Raw genomic sequence first — 21,574 nt, 5'->3', positions numbered from 1 at the left:
AAATTTTGTCTTCTCATTTCTATATATTTTTAGGGAGAGATTTCAAAGCAAATTGCAGGTAGTCAAAGTGGAATAGACCAAACCTACATCCTCTTTCAAAGTAACTCTGTAATTCTGTAGGATTCATTGACCTCTATCTTTATTTTCAAGTTGGAATGGTCAATTCTGAAGTTTGCTAAGTACTGCCCACCTTACTCACGGTGACCCTACCTACATCCAGTTGATGTCCTGTCAAAGTGTTAGGATATTCAAACAGCTCTCCAAGAATAAAAATCTTTTACCAATAAAAGCGAAAAACAGTTATATTAAGTTTGATGATGCATTCCACATGACCAAAAATCAGTTTTATCTGAAAACTAAAATAAATACATAAATGAATGAAACTGCTCTCCAAAGTTGCTTAATGAGATAGCAACAGATACAAGGCGAATGCCTATAGGGACCAGAAGAGGAACACGAATGTGTGAGGTTGGCTTCATGCCAGATGATGGAGAACCTGACTCAGCCTCACGGCCGGGGGGAGAGGGAGAGGCACCGAGACAGGAAGACTGTGCGAGAAGGAGCTCTGTCTAAAGGAGGCATTGGCGTGCATTAGGAAAGGGGGAACTATGCGATTCATGAATATAGGACCAGAGGGCTAGCCTGGAATAGTAATGCAAAACTTCACAATGTTTGAATCTTGGCAATGGATTTAAAAATCTTAGAAAAATAAAAGAAAGTGTGGTGGGACCTAACACCCGCACTAGCCGATAACATGCATGTTCAGCTGTCAGGGACCCTGGGCATCAGAGGGGCTTTGAATATTTATTCATGCTCTTAGGGTCACATTGAGAATAATAGTGGATTTTATTCATGTAGCAAGTGACACGTATAATTCAACCCTTTGAAAGCATTAATGGGTAGACTATCTGGAGGGTGGGTTGTGGTGGTGGATTTTAACCATAAGAAAAGGATCCAAATTATGGTGGTGCCGATCGATCGATAAGCAGGGAGTCTACAGTTGTAGATTTGACTGTCTACACATTAACTTGTTTTTCTTTCTCTATTGCTTGAACAAAATTTTACAGACTTTGTCATCATTTGGAATATACCAGACTCTCTCTAAAGGGACAGGGTACTTATGTACTTTATATGTACATGCATGTTTGCATTGTAATGTATTGCCATCTAAATCAGACTGGCCAGGTTGGATAAATGTGCCTCAATACACTCTGTGTATGATGTCTGTGAGGCTACTCCCTGTATGATGTCCGTGAGGCCACCCCCGTATGATGTCCGTGATGCCACCCCCTGTATGATGTCCGTGAGGCCACCCCCGTATGATGTCCGTGATGCCACCCCCTGTATGATGTCTGTGAGGCCACTCTGGGCCTCAGTTTCCTTATCTTTTTAAAGAAGTTAATAATACGAATTTGATATACCAAATGAATATAAAACAGTTAACACAGAGACTATTACATAGTAGGGACTCAAGTAGTTGTTGAAGTTCCCAGCAAAGTTTGAAATTTAAATGTGAAATACAAATTATTTTTAAAAGGGAAATAAGGAATGGAGCCCCCCGTTGCTGAAGGGTACGTGAGCAGTCCAGCCAGATTCCAGCCCTTCGAGGCCCCGAGGGCACAATGAGTGTGAGTCTCAAGAATCATGTATGACCTAAAAAAATGTGTATGCCTTGAGAAAAAGAATTGAGAAAAACATTCTCAGGAGCAAAAGTATGGCACACTAAGTGATGGAAAAAACTAGATCCAGAGACATGGAAGTAGGGACCTGACTGACAAACCTCGGAAGGAGGGGAGGTGGGGCAGGAAGAGAGGAACCAAAGAACTGACTGGCACAGAGGCCTGACCAACGGACACAGACAGCAGTGTGGGGAAGCAGGTGGTGGGTGGGAAGGAGCGGGGGGGAGGATGTCAATGGGGGAATAAAAAGGAGGGGCATCTGTAATACTTTCAATAATAAAGATACATATTTTTAATAGTATGGTACAGAATTAGTCAATGTAGTCTCCTTTCAGTTGAGTATCTGAATCTTGAGATTTTATCAAATCCAGACTTTCAGAGCACAACAGGTGTGTCTGATTTCTTCAGGACATCATGCAAGTCTGGTGAAACACCACATGTCCCATTTGCTTTGACAAAGCGATGTTTGTAAACTGCTGCTCTGTAAGCTTCTTTTAGGAGAGTCATTTGGGTGACTGAGTCTATAAAGAGTTGATTTTTTGTTTCTTTTTTCGTTTTATATCCTCTCTCAGTCACTCAAAAGTAACAAATAAAACATTATATATAAGATAGAACAAAATATAAATCTATGCACAAAATTCCAGACTGCAGCTCCCGAAGAAGCCCTGTGTGAGTCTGAGTGGATTAGTCTCAGGACACTCTGCACACCTCCCTCGAGTGGATGACAAGATGCTCACTACTGCCTACAGCTGTGACGGCAGAATGGCCAGCAAGACACCCATCAGCACCCCGCATGTCTAAAGCACCTTGTTGATGCTTGCCACTAATTCTATCCTAAGTTTGGCAAAGGTGCTTATTTTCCTTTTGTCTTCCTTCTAAGAATTTCCAGGTAAAACAGAAGCAGGGGATGAAATGAAAAGAAGCTCAAAATGGGGAAACTAAGAAAATAATTGCATTTACCATATAAACCAAAAAAATAGAACATCTAGGAATAAAGGCATGTTTTCAGAAAATTAGAAGACATTGAAAAAAGAAATAGAGGAAGATATAAAAAAATGGAAGCATATACCATGCTCATGGAAAAGTCAACATCATTAAAATGTCCATACTACACAAAACCATCTACAGATCCAACACAACCCCTATAAAGTACCAATGGAATATTTCACAGATCTAGAACAAATACTCCAAAAGTTTATATGGAAAAAACGACCCCAAATAGCCACAGCAGTTTTGAAAAACAAGAACAAAGTGGGAGGGATCACAATACCACATATCAAGCTATACCATAAAGCCAATGTGATTAAAACAGCCTGGTATTGGCACAAGAACAGGCATATAGATAAATGGAACAGAACAGAGAACCCAGAAATCAGCCCGAGCTAGTATGCACAATTAATATCAATATAGGAGGCAAGAGCATACAATGGAGAAAAGACAGTCTCTTCAATAAATGGTGTTGAGAAAATTAGACAGCTAGATGCAAAAAAAGAGAAAAGAAACTAGACCACCAATTTACACCATACATAAGAATAAACTCAAAATGCATAAACAACTTAAATGTACTTATGAAACCATAAAAATCCTAAAAGAAAATGTAGGGAGAGAAATATCAGACAACATACATACTGATACATCACCTAAAGCAAAAGAAACAAAGGAAAAAATTAATAAATGAGACTACATCAAACTAAAAAGCTTCTGCAAAAGAAACATGAATCAAAATGAAAAGGAAACCCACTGTATGAGAGAACTATTTGCCAAATGTACATGAGATAAAGTGTCAATATCCAAAACATATAGAGTACTCATACAATTCAACAAAAGGAAGACAAATAATCCAGTTAAAAATGGACTGAAGACCTAAAAACTTCTCTAAGCACGACATATAAATGGCCAGAAGACATGAAAAAATGCTCAACATCTCTAATCATCAGAGAGATGCAAATTAAAATGACTATGAGGTATCACCTCACATCTACCAGAATGGCCGCCATCAACAAATCTTCAAACAACAAGTGTTGGTGAGGATGTGGAGAAAAGGGGACTCTAGTACACTGCTGGTGGGAATGCAGACTGGTGCAGTCATTACCGAAAAACATCTGGTGCTTCCTCAAAAAATTAAAAATGGAATTTCCTTTTGACCCAGTGATCCCACTTCTAGGAATATATGCTAAGAAGCCTGAAACACCAATCAGATAGAATATATGCACCCTATGTTCATAGCAGCTATTTACAATCACTAAGATCTGGAAACAATCCTCGTGCCCATCAGTAGAAGAGTGAGTATAGAAGCTGTGGTACATGTACACAATGGAATACTATGCAGCTGTAAGCTAAAAAGATCTCTTACCCTTTAAAAGGACATGGAGGGACCTGGAGAGTATTATGTTGAGAGAAATAAGCCAGTCAGAGAAAGATAATTTCCACATGATCTCACTCACTAATGGAACATAATGAACAACATAACCTTTCGACCAAAATAGATCCAGAATCATGGAAGTAGGGGACAGACTAACAAACCTCAGAGAGATGGGGGCATGGGTTGGTGAAAGGGGTGGGAAGAGATAAACCAAAGAATGTATATGCATATATGCACAACCAATGGACACAGGCATTAGGTTGGGGGAAGCAGAAAGGAGGTGGGAGTGGGAAGGAGGGGGTCAATGGGAAAAAATGAGGACATCTGCAAAATGTTCAACAATAAAGAAGAAAGAGGAGGAGGAGGAGGATCTCAAAATGAGCTAAAGGGTCACTTAACTGTCCAAGAAAAAAAATACAAAATATACAAATGCAAGCATTTACTGTGTTCATATATTCAAGTCCACACCTGGAGATAATATCGACTCAGCTCTGCTCCACATCGGCCACATCATAGCTGGAGTATTTTTTTCAGTTCCTAGCAAAACAAGGGAATTCTGGCAGAATTTTTAAAACATTAGAAACTACATTTTTTCTATAAATACTCTTGAAACTTGAATCTATAGGGCTCACCCCATGTTGACATGAGAATGCAAAATTTGGTGTCATTATATAAATACAGCCAAAGCTTACCCAATGCTACTTGATTAAAAAATTTAAATGGCCCTCAAGATTTAATGAGTAGACAATTGATTGAAAAATACTAGCACAGAGAAAGATTTAGGAGGTATAATTTGATTAACCTGTGCTGAATATAAAATAAAGACGCATTCAGAAGTACTGTGAAATTCTTCATAGAATTGTCCACATTCTTTCTCCCAGCTCAAGGGCTCCTCTCCCTTTTCCTCCTCAAAGTATGACACCCAACCTGCTCCCCCTTCTCTCCAAGAAAACTTCTCTCACTGAATTGCTGAGTTCTGTGGAATATGCCAACCTCTAACTTACTCCATGTCGTTGCAGTATTTGTCAGTGTTCCCATCTTTCCTGGTACACACAAATGTTTTTTCCATGAATATATGTATCATTCAACTGCCTCCTACACCTCTCCCTTGGATGTCAATAGAAGTCATCTCTAATGAATATGCCCAAACCTCCTCCACTTTCCACTTTAACCAGGGACTGGCTACCCTGCATGTCTGTGTCACTCAATTCTGTGAATGACCTGGCCTGTGTCCCTGGTCACTCAGTCCACACTCATACAGGTTTTATCTCTTATACTGTCCTCACTTATTTTTGTTCTCACCTGAGGATATGTTTTATTGATTTTTTTTAAGAGAGAGAGAGGGAGAAGCATCGATCCATTGCCTCCTGTACATGCCCCAAGCTGGGATTGAACCCACATCCTTGTGATATATAGGACAATGCTCCAACAGCCGAGCCACCCCGCCAGGCTCCTTCCTCACTTATTCTTGTTCAACATCATCCACTGTCTCCCCTCCTTCCTCTCTCTCAGTCCAACTGCCCTATCTTCAGCCCCTGGACTCAATTTTTATAAAGTTAATTTATTTGGTTTAGAATGGTCAATAAAATTATACAGGTTCATGAGTACAATTCTTTTTTTAAAAATTTTATCTATTAATTAATTTTAGAGAGGAAGTGGGATTGATTCACGTATGTGCCCTGACCAGGGATCTAAAACCACAACCTTGGTGTATTGGGATGATGCTCCAATCAACTGCTCTACGTGGCCAAGGATGTACAAGTCTATAATACATAATCTATATATTGCATTGTGTGTTCACCAATCAGAGCCTAGTGTCCTTCCATCACCGTGAACACCTGTTGACTCTCTTCTGCCTCCCGTGACCCTTTCTTTCTGGCAATCACCATAATGCCACCTATGGCTATGACTTTTTGTTTGTTGGTCTGCCACTTCCTTTGCCTATTTCACCCACTTCCCAGTCCCCCTCCCCTCTGTCAGTCTGTTCCCTGCCTATGAACCTGTTGCTATTCTGTTTGTTTATTTTGTTCAGGAGATTCCACATATAAGTGAAATCAAATGATCTTTGTCTTTCTCTAACCGGCTTACTCTTCATGGAGCATAATATCCTCTAGGTCCATACATGCTGTCTCGAAAGGGAAAATGTCCTTATTTTTTATGACTGAGTAGTATTTATTGTGTAAATGTACCATAGTTTTTTTTTTTTTTATCCACTCATCTACTGATGGGCATTTGGGCTGCTTCTAAATAGACCTACAGTGAACATAAGGGTACGTATATTTTTTTGCATCAGTGTTTTGGGTGTCTTCAGATACATTCCCAGAGGAGGAATTGCTGAGTCAGAAGGCAGTTACATTTTTAATTCTTTGAGGAAATTATTTTCCATTTTCTGTAGCGTTTGCACCAACAGTGCAAGAGGGTTCCCTTTTCTCCACATCGTCACCAACACTTGTCATTTATGAATTTATTAACGACAGCCATTCTGACAAGTTGGAGGTGATATCTCATTGTGGCTTTAATTTACATTTCTCTGATGATAAGTGACACTGTGCACGTTTTCATGTCTATTGGCCATCTGGATATCCTCTTTAGAAAAGTGTCTATTTAGGTCCTTTGCCTATTTTTCAATTGAATTTTTTGTTTTTATAATGTTGAGTTGTTTGAGTTCTTTATACATTTTGGAAGTTAACCCTAGCCTCAGTTTTATTTGGAGGCCTCAGGTCTCATCCTGGGCCTTGGTCTAGTGACCCAACCTGGCTCCCTGCTTTTAATCTCTATTCTTATTCTTGTCTGCACTGCTCCCAGAAACACACTCACCAAGGTAAAGCAGAATTCATTTTTGATAGCCTAAAACCTTTGAAGACGTCTCTCTTTCTTATAGGTAGGGGCCACATTCCAAAATACCTAATGTAATAGAGTAAACAATAAAATACTATTTAAAACCAAAATTGCCCTTTACAGAGAGAAGTTATTTCTACAGAAAACAACCCATGCGTGAGGGGCACCGCCAGAGCCTGCGGCCTCTGCCGTCAGAGCCTACCGGCGGCTTTGGGACTCGGCGGCACCTCGTGTCACGAGCTGCCTTCTCCCGGCCACGGGATCATCAACAGAGATTTTACACCTTATCTTATGGAATCCGCAGAACAACCCTGTGATGATGTTATAGTCATTACCTGCCTTGTTCAGGAGAGGAAACTAGGGTTCAGGGAGGTGACCAAGCGTTTCAGGGTGCATCGTTTACGAGTGGAGAGGCTAGAATTCGGATGGCAAAGCCTTACCACGGTCTCCTCTTTTCCTGGCCTGGCCTTGCTCCCAGAGAGAGAGCAGCTCACCCACGAGTCAGAGAAAAGCTGTCCTTTCCCGCCTTTATCGACGTCTCGGGGCCGGTCTAAGGTAACAGCACCAGGCCCTGCGTCCTTGAACTGTCCCCTGGGTGCCAGGCTAACCGTCCATTCCATTCACACAAGCTTCCTTCATGAAGATACACTTCAACTCATTAGGTTTCAGTTTGCAAGCTGCAGTCATTTTCCAGCCCTGTGTTCCTTGAGGTGGACACCGTGACAAGAGTTCTGGGAGTCCACAGCTCTGGGCTAACACTCACAAGCCACGTCTTGGCTCATTTCTGCAGCAGGGAGCTCCGCCCGTTACACGATGGCTGTCACTAGTGCTTTCGGAGAGCAGCCGGGGGGCGGGGGCTTCAGGGTTCTTTCCCCTGGAGTTTAACCGCTGAGTGCTACCTTTGACTGTTCCGTATGCTACTTCAATGACCTCATGTTACTGTATATATGGGCATATACAGTTTATTGACATTTGCTTCACTTCCATAAATAAATGTAGCTTTTTACAATTCACTTAACATACTGTAAAAATGGAACAATTAATAGAAATGACAACTAATACATTTTTGATAACCGAATACATAGTACCTCTGCTAGAAGCAGAAATTATTGCTAATTCACCCAGTGCTCCCCAGAGACAATTTATTTATTTTTCACACAATGGATCTCGAAGCTCAGAGTGGCTAAGAGATTTGGAATCTGTAGTTCATAAGTGGCAAACCCAGGATCTGCCCACCCGATACATAGTGAAGCGTCACTTGGGGTAGATCACAGCCCACACACTGACACCGAGGTGCCGCTAGGGAAGCTCACTGAGGGCTCAGGGTGGGTCGGCCGTGGAGCCCTGAGTGCCTGCAGTTCACGCTTCACTGAAACCTGCATGCACTTTGCAGAGTACCGAGCCACGTCTCCCCCTCTTCCTCCGGCTCTTGCTCCTCTTCCTCCCCTTTCTCCTGCTTAGTGATGAAGACCCTGCTGTGACAGAAGTGCAGGGACACTGGGATTTATGTGCCGTTAGCCCGAGTGTTCCCAGGGACCTTGGACGCAGTGCCAAGTACAGTAGGAATGACAGACCCAGAGAGAAAAGCCGAGGAACTCAGCCTGACCAGCGTCTGTCGGAGAGGACACACCTGCTAAGAGTATCCACCAAAGTGGGTAATGTAACAAATTCTAAAGGAGTTTATGCAATAGAAATAATTTTAAAAATGAAAAAAAAGTATGCATCAATATTGAAGATGTTAATTTACTTTTTTTTTTAATTGTGAAAAATCACAACTAAAAGGTCTATCATAAAGAAATGGTAAAATAAGGAATGGCACAACTATATTATGGAGTACCTTTTAGCCAATAAAATGGACAGGATAAACTAATTTTATGCTTATTTAATGATGCCAAGTAAAAGCTCCCGGAGACATAGTTTATGTGGAAAAAGCAAGTTGCAGAATATTGTTTAATATAATCTCACATTTAGTCAAAAAATGAACACATGTCCACATTAATAAACATAGCGTATGCATAGGACGGTATTTATATGGAGCAGAGCCCTGCATGGCAACTATTATTCTATGTGCAAGATGTCAAACATGGCGCAGACCTGAGAGAATTCCAAGTGGTGGTGAGGGCAAGCTTCGACTTCAAAAAAAAAAGTTTTATTGATTTATTTTTAGACACACAGAGAGAGTAACATAGATTTGTTGTTCCACTTATTTATGCATTCATTGATTGATTCTTATATGGGCCCTGACTAGGAATTGAACCCACAACCTTGGCATATTGAGATGATGCTCAACCTAACTGAGCTACCCGACAAGGGCAACTTTTTAAATTAAATAATTTTATATTTAAATTTTATGAGAAGGATATAATATATAATATATCTCTTGGTTAATAAAAAGACTCTTAAAATTTAAAAAACAAACAAACACAAAAAGCATGCCCCTTGTACATTGTTAAATACAGACACCTGATTTGGTGGGATCAAAACTAACACTTGTAAGCAAACTTGTAAAGATTTGCTGCTATTAGGTAAATAATGGCATATACTTAGTATTAAGTATAAAGATGAAAATAAAAGCCAAAGTCTTATTTTATTTTTAAGTTGAATTATAATGTTGTGGCATGTGATAATAGTCCAAACCAAAATGTTGCATAAATATGCTATGCAGCCCAGCAGGGTAGCTCAGTGGTTGAGCGTTGTCCCAGCACAGAGAAGTTGCTGGTTCGATTCCCAGTCAGGGCACATGCCTAGGTTGCAGGCTCTGGTCCCCAGTCTGGGGCATGCAGGAGTCAGCCAATTGATGTTTCTCTCTCATTGATATTTCCATCGCTCTCTCCTTCTCCCTTCCTCTCTATCTAAAAAATAAATAAGTAAAAATATATTTAAAAAAAAACAACAAAAATATATATAAGTGCACTATATAAATGCAAACTTTTAATCTTAATATTTGCTTTGAGTTCCATTTCAGTTACAATTTGCCATTACTCGAGTAATAGGACTCTACAGTCCTAATAGAGACAGTGTGATTGCTAGAAACAACACATCTTAAACGGTTTACATTGGTTGTTTTCCTAAGAGATGACAGAATGGTGGCATCATTAAATAAAAATCTAACAAACAATCAATTCCTTAATGCTGCCCTTGGCAAAATGTCCACCACTGCATTCCATCTGGAATGCTACACGGTAACAATGTGGTGTGCTGGTGGTGAGTCATCAAGCTCTGGTTACACAGCCCTACTCCCTACTTAGCATGGCTTCTCCTTTTCTTGAGTGGGTGATGCCTTTTATCATCTCTCATCAGATACACCACAAACATTCTCTATAAAAACAAGCTGAAATCCAGGCGTGGGAGCATTAGTTTGAACAAGCCAGTGCCACGCTGCCTCAGGACATATACTTCAAGTGAAGACTTAATGAGTAAGACGCAGACTGTAACTACCAAGGAGAGGGTGCATTTGGCCAGGAAGGGAGACTGGGGAGACGGAAAATAACCCCATTTATTACTCTTTTCATTAATACATTCAGCAGTTAAAGCATGAGGACCCACTACATGCCAAGCTCATTTCCCCCAGCAAGTTTCTGGACGTAACTAGACTGCCTGATGCACAAATCCAGGGCGAAGTGAGTGAGATCCCAGATAAACTCTTTATCATTTCTGCCTGCTTGGGGCAAAGGCACTTCCACAACTCGATAAACAGTAGAATAGCTCATAAACAGATTTAAGAATAATAAAATTCAACAAGCAGAGATTATATAATACTGTTTGTTTTTTTCTAATGAGCTAGAGCCTTAGTGTGTCCTGAGGTAATCCTTTCTTTTCTCTCAGGATTCAGGATCCCCACCCCATCTAGGATATTGCCAGGAGTGAGGCACCCGCACGGCGCGGAGTCTGGAAATCTCAGGGGTGTAGGTCCTGTGGAACTCAAATGAGGTCTGAGGGCTCCATGAAGAGCCTGTGGGAGGAGACAGCAAAGCCCTAAACCCCTTGGGTACGTCCAGCGATACCCTTCTCCAGGCACCATGTCTTTAAATGTCACGGAGAAGAAATGAAGCGCCTTTGCGAGGTCAAGGTCCTGGGCCTGGAGTAGCATGGATTTACCAGTAGAAATGTGGAAGGCAAATGTGTAGAAAGAAGACTTGGGGAGAACAGTCACTTCTAGCTCCTCTGTGATGGCCAGGAGAAGAGACGTCTGCAGGACAATGTCTAGCCCCACACAGAAGGTGTCCCTTGCACCAGCGGTCCTCCTGTTTTGAGCCAGATCACTTTACACAAGAAAGAGAAAAGGCAAAGGACTAAGCTACTAATGTTCAAATAAATATACCTGCATTTTGTTACAAACAAACAGAAGAAAGTTTCGTTGTGAAGACAGCTTCATGTTAGTACTACCTGGTGATTGGGATGAGAAAACTACCCATTTGTCCCAAATGTCATCACCAAGAGACACACTTGGGACCATGTAACTGTGCACTCAACTTGTCACCCCAAGCATCTTCTTTAAATCCTCTGCATCCCTGTACATCCTCCTCTGCATCCCTGTACACCCTCCTCTGCATCCCTGTACAACCCTCCTCTGCATCCCTGTACAACCCTCCTCTGCATCGTTGTACACCCTCCTTCGCATCCCTGTACACCCTCCTCTGCATCCCTGTACACCCTCCTCTGCATCCCTGTACACCCTCCTCTGCATCCCTGTACAACCCTCCTCTGCATCGTTGTACACCCTCCTTCGCATCCCTGTACACCCTCCTCTGCATCCCTGTACACCCTCCTCTGCATCCCTGTACACCCTCCTCTGCATCCCTGTACAACCCTCCTCTGCATCCCTGTACACCCTCCTCTGCATCCCTGTACACCCTCCTCTGCATCCCTGTACAACCCTCCTCTGCATCCCTGCACACCCTCCTCTGCATCCCTGCACACCCTCCTCTGCATCCCTGTACATCCTCCTCTGCATCCCTGTACACCCTCCTCTGCATCCCTGTACATCCTCCTCTGCATCGCTGTACATCCTCCTCTGCATCCCTGTACAACCCTCCTCTGCATCCCTGCACACCCTCCTCTGCATCCCTGTACACCCTCCTCTGCATCCCTGTACAACCCTCCTCTGCATCCCTGTACATCCTCCTCTGCATCCCTGTACACCCTCCTCTGCATCGCTGTACATCCTCCTCTGCATCCCTGTACACCCTCCTCTGCATCCCTGTACATCCTCCTCTGCATCGCTGTACATCCTCCTCTGCATCCCTGTACACCCTCCTCTGCATCCCTGTACAACCCTCTTCTACATCCCTGTACACTCTCCTCTGCATCCCTGTACCACCCTCCTTCATACCCCTGTACACCCTCTTCTGCATCCCTGTACAACCCTCCTCTACATCCCTGTACACTCTCCTCTGCATCCCTGTACCACCCTCCTTCATACCCCTGTACACCCTCTTCTGCATCCCTGTACAACCCTCCTCTGCATCCCTGTACAACCCTCCCCCACATCCCTGTTTAATCATACTTTGTATCCCTGTAATCTCATTCTTTATATCCATCTACAATCAGCCATTAGATCCCTCTATATGGATGTCTGATTTTCCATTTCCCACACAGTCCAACACTCGCCTGTACTATCTCTGGGATGACTCTATCACCAGTTTTCTTTCCAACTTCAAGCAGTTTATCATTTGGAAGCGGCTGTATCAGAAATCACCCAGTATAAACAATTAACATAGGTTGAATCACTAAATTGAAGACATGTTCCTTGTAAACAATCATTGATTATGAAATTGTTATTCATGACAAGTTTTCTCATTTTTTTTCTCCCTGCTTTATTCTATGTCTGGGGTGCAAACATCTCTGGCAGTGACTCCATGGTGCACCTGCTTTAGACGTCTAGCTAGGTCTCCCTTTACCTAAGAAAAACATTGTGCTTTCTGTGTTTGTTGAGTGACTTCCTTTGTACCCCTGTATCCATCTCTACCTTATGAAGTGCCCACTTTCACCCGTTCCCACAACACACTCATTTCCTCATTGGTTGGGTGTCATTGAAATACATGGCAGCCAGTGATTTACCCAGTTACAGAGGTTTATTTAAACTGAGTGAAGTATTATCAATTATTAGAGGCATGGGTCATAGATGAGGCTCCTGAACAGCCTGACAGAGCAGAAGGAAAAACAGAGGCCACCGCACCTGAGTCGAGAGGCCCTGGGAGAGATCTCTCTGGCGTCCTTATTAGCCATGACTCACACTCCAGCTCAGAAGCTCCTTTGATGGGGTCAGGAAGAGATCCTTGAATTCAAGGGAACCCAACTCTACCCTTTTAGACATGTGACCTTAACCAGGCCACTTATCTCAGAGTCTCGGCATTCTTTCTTGAGGAAAGGGGATAATAAACAAACTCGAGAGTTCTTGGGATTAATCTATGAGACATGTGATGTATTAGGTTAAACAGTAAGAACACTTCAGTATATGACAGGTAACATTTTTAAGTGACAACATCATCTAGGAGTTGTGATATATTAATCTGCTATCTGCTGGATGTTATACTAGCCAAAATCAGTTATCTGATGGATTTTACCAGGAACAGGAACCTGAGAAAATTTTATAAGGTAACTATATTTGAGGTTTCTTACGAGCGTGCAGAACACCAGTGATACTTCAAGGCTCATAATTGTCTGAAACAAAAATGTGAAATAAGTGGAAAGCCAACTTGAGCACATGTTATCCAAGAAGGAGGTTGAAGAAATGTTAAGTAACATGGTAACTGTTTCAACTATGTGGGTTTTTACACTTTCCTTTTTGTATAAATAATAGAGTTGAACAGATAAAAAATAAACACATTTGTAGAAGGTTCTGCCATGTTTCACATCTGAATGTACAGTCCATGTCTTCAATCTTTGTTACAAAATATCTTCGTTATTTCACATGCGAGGAGCTTCATGACCTGGTTTTCCTCTCTTCCCGGCCTTCCTCATTTTAAGTTTCCCAAAGGAAAACTGTGCAGAAACCACATCCATGTACTTGTGTTGGGGAAAGCAGCGGTTTTTATAGTATTTCCCATTTCCCTGTCTGACCACATGGACGTTCCACTGACCTGTACTAAACTAACTTTAGCTAACTTCTTGCCATCCGGAATTTAACTAAATCTTTCTCTTGAAATGTAATGCTCTCGGCCCATTCCACCCCAGGTATGGACACACCTGTGCTTTTTTTCTTGCTAAGTTCACCACCCTGGTCCATTTATTGCTAGCTCACTAGCTTTTTCTTTTCCACTGTGTGACCTCAAGGGCGGAGACCATCATGCTCTCGACTGTCCCCGCACAGAGCGCTGCCTGATTGGCTCAGAGCAGGCACGCAGTGAACAGGCCACAGGTGTCAGAGAGAGTTAGCACACAGCTGGTCTGTAACAAGTTATTTTCCAGAACCGTGTATGACAGACGCTGACTTGTCCAAGGACGGTGCCTGGGATCCAGAAGAGTTCAATCAGCATCTCGGCCTCTGCCCTTCATGACAGTGATAGGATGAACCTCCAGAGCTCTGCCAGATTCTGCCTAGAGACACTCAACATCTTCCTCTAGGATCCCATGGGTGGAATAGATAGGCATCCTTTTTTTTCAATCCTCACTCAAGGACATTTTTCCATTTTTTGTTCAGATAGAGTGGGAAGGAGAGAGAGTAAGAGAGAGAGAGAGAAAAAAACATCGACGTGAAAGGGACACATTGTGTGGCTGCTACCCTCATGACCAACCTGGGCCAGGGACAAACTACAACCGAGGCACATGCCCTTAGTGGGAACGGAGCCCAGGTCTCTCTGGACCACAGGCCGACGCTCAAACTGCTGAGCCAAACCGGCCAGGGCTAGATAGGCATCTTGACAAATGGAAGTTCAGATCATTTCTCTTGATGCTTGGTAGGTTGGTTATTGATCAAAACCTATACCTAAAGCGAAATGTCGATGCTCTACCAGAGAGCTTTTTGCCACAGGGGTGGCAGATGATGGGACTATTTCCCAGGTTCTAAAGAAATTGAAAAGGGTTATATAATCTCTGTTAATAGAGATCCTGATAGACCCAGAGTTTAAAGGAAAGACAATTTGAAGAGTTCTGAGCATTGTCTATTTGACGAAGTTAACAGATGAGGGGTTCAAAGGAGCAAAGCAGTGAACAAGTCGAAGGAGGGCCTGGGATCTGGGGACAGAAGATGGTCACTGGAAAACCCTGGAGGAGACAGCGTGGGGGCATTTGACAGGATGGTCTAGTCCTCCACTTTCAACACTGCCTCTCAGGGTTCAGGAGGTAAGCCCCGCCTGGTCAGCGGCCCCCTGAGAGGGCAGGCAGGATGGAGAGAACTGTGTCAGTACGATAGGCTCCACCGGCAACCAAGACCGAGAATCCAGCCGAAAGCAGAACATTCGGGGCAATTAGAATGCTTCTCCTCAGCAATGTTTACCCTCTGCCTCCTCTGTCAACTTCTCTGAGTCTGCAACAATGAAATAAAGGTTTCCATTCAAGATAATGAGTGTATACGGTTCTAATGATATCCATACTGAATAGAAATTAAAGAATAAAAAATGAGAGAACTGAAGCTTCTGGTTACAGAGAATTTTGAACATGTTTTCCTGACAGCCATATAACCCTTTCATACTTAGCTCACAGGCATCTGTAGTAATTTCCCCTCAAAGATCTCAATTCATCTGTTCAGCTAACTGCCACGGAGTGTTACTGCACAGGACAAGGTACTAGCAGAAACACTGGTTATAGTTGATCTGTAGGCAACTGTGATGCTGTGCTAGAAGTCATTACAGGGTGAAATGGGTCTTCAAATGACGAAGTATGCCATCCTACCTTCAGGCAACTTCACCTGGATGAACCAGTGTCAAGGTTTCAGGCTTGAAGAGGGCACCCCAGTACCTGGTCGTGGGGCTCTGTCACCCCACAGCATTCTACAGAGGTGGTACATCCTGCAGAAACTGATGGAACCTAATGTTCAATTCTCTCCTCACAGAACTGAGGTTTTGCCTCAACATTAAGTGTCTTTTTAAACAGTCCCTGCTGTTTAGCAGGGAAGGAAAGTACTTAAAATACATCTGACTGGGTTGAAAGCAGCTTGACTAAGATCCCTAATGATACCGAGCAGCACTGGATGAAACCAGCAACATGGAAAGCGCGAGCCAAAGAATGCTTCAAATTCCGTCAACACACAAGTGGATTTGAAGGACTGTGCATTTCCCATCACCAGGACAGTGAAATCAAGCACTTCAGCTGAAGAACAAAGGAAAAGGAGATATTCTGGGCACGGGGACTAAAGCAAATCTGCGTCTGGCAAAGGTAACTTGGTGTGAGAAAGTAAGAGAGACTAGGCTCTGTGCAAATTCTGCATATGCCCCTTAATAGATGTGGGTGACCTTGGGAACATTCCCTAGCTTCTCTGCAACCCACATTCCTCAACCTTAAGATACAAAAGTGAGAAAAATATAAGGAATTCATAGTTTGTTGAGGGATGAAATAGATGCTCAATAAACATCAATTTCCATTGCTTTATTTTTTATTTATTTATTTTTTTATCCTCACCCGAGGACATTTTTCCATTTTTTGTTCAGGTAGAGTGGGAGGGAGAGAGAGGAACAGAGAGAGAGAGAGAGAAACATCGATGTGAAGGGACACATCGAGTGGCTGCCACCCGCACAACCGACCAGGGCCGGGGACAAACTGCAACTGAGGTACGCGCCCTTAGCGGGAACCGAACCCGGGTCTCTCGGGACCACAGGCCGACACTCTAACCGCTGAGCCAAACCGGCCAGGGCTCCATTGCTTTATTTTTATTGACAGCAATAGCTTTGGCTGGTGATTAAAACAACGGGAAAATGAAAATGCAGTCTGTATAATTACATATTCCTGTCTTCTTCTACTCTCCCTCCCCAAACCTATATTCCATGCATTATAGAAACACTGACTAAATCACAAAGCTAAACATTCAATTTCACTATTCTGTTTAAAACAGAATGTTCAGAATATAAGGAAGTGATGATAGGTCACCATGCTTTATATTACAAACCCCAGTAATAGCCCTAAAAGTACAACTGGCAATTTTCAAAAGTTAAAAATTATCTCAAGCGTTAGGAAGCCCTAATTTATACTGAATTTCTCATCGTGTCCTCTCTTGGGGGAATGTTATGCATGAGTCAGTGTGCTTCCTCCACACCTGCAGAAAGGTCATGATCCCATTACCATTCATCCTTGTCTGCGTCACAATTGCAAAAGTGCCGAATGTCCAGGCAGATCTCATCCAGGCCACATTCGCATTGCTGAGCTCCAGGGGGAACAGCTCCCCAGTAAGGGTGTCTTTCCTTTGACCGGCCAATCCACCACGTAAAGGGCACTCCATCTGAAAGACAGGAGATTTCACAGCTCAGAGGGGCAACCAGCTGTCACAGAGCTGAGACAGAAATGTCTTGATGAATATATATATATTTCTATTTGGTTCCTGTTGAGCATAGAGCAGGCATTTAATATGTGCTAATTAATTAATTTATTTATCCTCACTGAATGATATTTTTTCTCATTGAGAGAGTGGAAAGGAGGGGTTAGGGGGAGAAAGAGAGAGACAGAGAGACATGTTGATTGGTTGCCCTTGGCACGTACCCTGACCAGGACCAGGGATGGAACCTGCAATGCAGGTACATGCCCTTGACCAGAATCGAACCCACAACCCTTGGGTGCACATGCCGATGCTCTAACACTGAACCAAGCTGGCCAGGGTAATATGTGTGTGTGTGTGTGTGTGTGTTTTAATGAAAAAATAATAAATCAATGATTAATGATTTACCACTTTAGAATAGAATAATAATATTGTCTCAGGATACTACTACATTGAAATTTTGCCTGGGCAGCATTCAACTTTTATGCAGCTGCTGATTTACAAAGATGTATTTGACAAATTATTTATGTATACAGATCACAACTTTGTGTGAATTACTTCACTACTGAAGTCTTATGGAAGTCACCAAGGCAAGGAAGAAGGTCAATGACAACCTGGGACTACCAAGAATTGGTAGGTCATGACAGAAAGATAAGGAAGGACCATAAAAAGTAGCAGCGTCTCAGGGGTGTAAAATTGGGCAGATAGCCTAAAGGACTGTTCTCACACAAAAACTTTATTCTTCATTTTGCCTAAAATGTTTCAAGTCCTTCTATTATCTTTTAATGCTAGAATTACAATTAGAGATGTCTGTTAACCAGTGTCTTTTGTTTTAAAGAATTATTCTAAATGGTGAATCTATTTTACCTAGTTTCAAACAGCTATAAATCATTGAACACTATTTCAACTGGATTGCTTCATTTTCTAAACCCCAGCTCTGGTAGGCCACCCTGGAGTGGGCTGGAGGGCCTGCGGGCTCATTCCGGGCACAGCTCTTTCAGGACTGGGCAAGGGGGGGACATTCTCATTGTGTGAGCCCAGGCAACACAAGGGTAAACACTGTGTGTTTGCATGTTTGCTCCTGTTGGTTTTGGGTCTGAGAAATGGAAGGAATTTCTCCATCTCCCCCTCCTTCCAGCCTGCTCAGGACTCTGCCCCTAATCTAGAATCCAAATTACATAGTCAAGTTCAATGTCATCATGGACTATTTTGTACATAAGCTAAACCAAGGTTGTAATCACCTTATTTTTTTAATCCTCACCTGAGGATATTTTTCTATTTTTTTCAAATAGAATGGGAGGGAGAGAGAGGGAGAGAAACGGGGAGAAAGAGAAACATCGACGTGAGAGGAACACATAGACTGGTTGCCTCCAGCATGACCCTACCAGGGCAGGGGACAATCACAACCAAAGTCTGTGCCCTTGACCAGAATGGCACCCACGACTCAATGATCCTGCAGCCAATGCTCTACCCTGAGTCAGACCAGCCAGGACAGGTTGTAGTCATATTAATGGCATCATCATTAATGGCATGAGTTCTGAAAAACCAATCTGTGCGTAGCTTCTGGTGCATATGTTCCTTCTCAGTAGTTGTAGCAGTTCTCCTGTGGTAACAAGCCCTAGAAGTTCCATCAGCAACAGGATGCTTCCTGCTGCCTTGAACCCATCTGTGTCCTGCACCACTAGGCTTGGGGTCCTTCCTCATGTACGGAAGATAGAATAGAGGTGCCAAGTAGTGTTAGCTGACTGACTGTCAATGAGCAAGAAGAAAGACAGCAAAGAGAGAAACAAAGGCACACACATGTATCTGAGAGCAGGACAGCGATTGCTAATTCTTACACGTCTGTCTTCCTGTTTCCTTCCCTGTGGAGGATTAGACAGATCACAACCAACGCTGGGATCAAAGGGGGGGCACACTGTTCTAATTCAGGACTCAACAGACGCAGGCAGGAAGATCATCTGCACCCAAACAGATTAGGCCCATTAGAGAAACTGAATTTATTTTCTCCTGGCAGAGGTTCTTTCAAAAGTAAAAGAATAAAGCATAATATACATGTATATAATATATATAATTTTATATACACATCATATATACTCCTACAACAATGTTTACTGAGGATCTATAATATTTTAGGAACTATTCTAGGTACTTAAACTAAATCATTTAAACAAACTAAAACAAATACACAAATAAATCATGCCTTCTAAAGAGTTCATTGTAATTATGAAAAGTAGGTAATAATAATCATGAAATAATTTAGCATTTAGAAGGGGATACGGGTATGGGAACAGTACACCAGGCAAGGAAAGGGTCAGGTGTGTTGGGGAGAAGGGTGTGGTCAGGGCAGAACTCAATGAAAAGGAGAACTCTGATCAAAACTTGAGGGCAGGGAGCGGGTTCCAACCGGCTGGCTGTCTGAAGAGGAGGGAATGGCCACCGTAAAGGCCAAAAGGCCAAGCAGGGCGTTTTCTGAAATCTACCACCAGTTTTTTGTTCTTTTTTAATTAAATTTACAGAAGTGACATTGGTTAATGACACTGTATACGATTTATAAGTTGACATGTGTGTGATCTATTGCATGTCCTAAAACAAATCTAGTGTCCTTTTATTAGGTGCATTTTACCCTATTCGCTCACTTTGCCCATCCCCCACTCTCTCCCCTCTGGCAGTCACAGTTCTATTGGCTGTACTTACGAGTTTGGCCTTGTGTGTTTTGTTACTTTTTGTTTTATATTTTACATCATTTTTGTCAACCGACTTATTTCACTTAGCATATTGTCACAAATGGCAATATTTCATCTTTTTTTTGGCTGAGTAGTATTTCATTGTATGCATGTACTACATCTTTATCTAATCATCAATGCTGGGCACTTAGGTTGTTTTCATGTTTTGGCAATTGTAGATAATGTTACAATGGACAGAAGGGGACATAAATCTTCTCTTATTAAATTTATTTGAGTGATCATGGAATCTCCCCTGCCAGGAGTGGTACATGTACACAATGGAGTACTATGCAGCTGTAAGAAAGATCTCTTATCCTTTGAGATGACATGGAGGAACCTGGAGAGTATTATGCTAAGCAAAACAAGCCAAGCAGAAAAAGACAAATATCACATGATATCGCTTATTTGTGGAATATAATGAACTAAACAAATTGATTAACAAAATTGACCCAGAGACAAGGAGGTGGGGTACAGACTGACAAACCCCAGAAGTGAGGGGGGTTGGGGAGAAGAGACAAACCACAGAACTTATATGCGTGTATGCTTAACCAATGGACATAGACGCCAAAGCTGGGGATGAGGAGGTGGTGGGGGGTGGGGAGGAGGGTGTCAATGGGGGAAAAAGGAGAAACATCTGTAACAAAAACAAATTAATAAAAAAATATATATATTTTTTATCCTCACCAGAGGACATTTTTTCCAATTTTTGTTCAGACAGAGTGGTAGGAGAGAGAGGAAGAGAGAGAGAAACATCAACATAAAAGGGACACATAGAGTGGCTGCCACCCACATGACCCCAACCAGGGCCAGGTACAAACTGCAACTGAGGTACATGCCCTTAGCAGAGACCAGAACCTGGGTCTCTCTGGACCGCAGGCCGACACTCTAACCGCTGAGCAAAACTGCCCAGGGCAATAAAGATAATTTAAAAAAAAAATTATTTGGGTGACAATGATCAACAAGGTCATCCAGGTTTCAACGGTACCATCCCTAGGACATATGATCTGTATACTGCATTGTGTGCTCACCACCCAAAGTCAAATCATCTTCTGTCACTATTTTTGGCCCCCTTTATCCTTTGCTACCTCCCTGACTCCTCCCGCTGGTGACCACCACACTGTTGTCAGTGTCTGTGAGTTTCAGTTTTATATCCCACAGAGAAGTCAAATCATATGGTTCTTAGCTTTTCCTGACTGACTCTTTTTGCTCAGCATATCTTCTAGGTCCATCCGTGCCATCACAATGACAGTATTTTATCTTTTCTTATGGTTGAGTAGTATTTCTTTGTATATATGCACCACATCTTCTTCATCCAATCCTTTATTGGAGAAGAATTTGGTTATCTCCCTGTCTTGGCCACTGTGAATAATGCTGCAATGAACACAGGGGTGCATATATCTTAAAAAATGAATGTTTTTGAGTTTTTTGGCTACATACTCAGAAGAGGGATTTGTGTGTCATATGGAGTCTCTATCCTTAGTTTTAGGTGTGTTTTTTTTTAACATATGTTTTTATTTTTGTTTAGAGAGAGAGATGGAAACATTGATGTGAGCAAGAAACATGGATT

The 21,574-nt window shown here is 42.3% G+C and overlaps 1 protein-coding gene across 2 annotated transcripts in view; it reads right to left on the bottom strand.

Moving 5' to 3' along the window:
* CNTNAP5 (contactin associated protein family member 5) overlaps positions 1-21,574 on the bottom strand; it is an 883,849-nt gene that overhangs the window by 161,150 nt on the left and 701,125 nt on the right. For both annotated transcript variants that reach the window (XM_036254192.1, XM_036254193.1), the window contains exon 14: positions 17,095-17,251. In XM_036254192.1, coding sequence (XP_036110085.1) covers positions 17,095-17,251 — 157 coding nt within the window. The remainder of the gene's footprint in view (positions 1-17,094; positions 17,252-21,574) is intronic.

This window comes from Molossus molossus, unplaced genomic scaffold (genome assembly GCF_014108415.1).
Source record: "Molossus molossus isolate mMolMol1 unplaced genomic scaffold, mMolMol1.p scaffold_m16_p_11, whole genome shotgun sequence".
NCBI lineage: Eukaryota > Metazoa > Chordata > Mammalia > Chiroptera > Molossidae > Molossus > Molossus molossus.
This window is presented reverse-complemented; position numbering and strand designations above follow the sequence as displayed.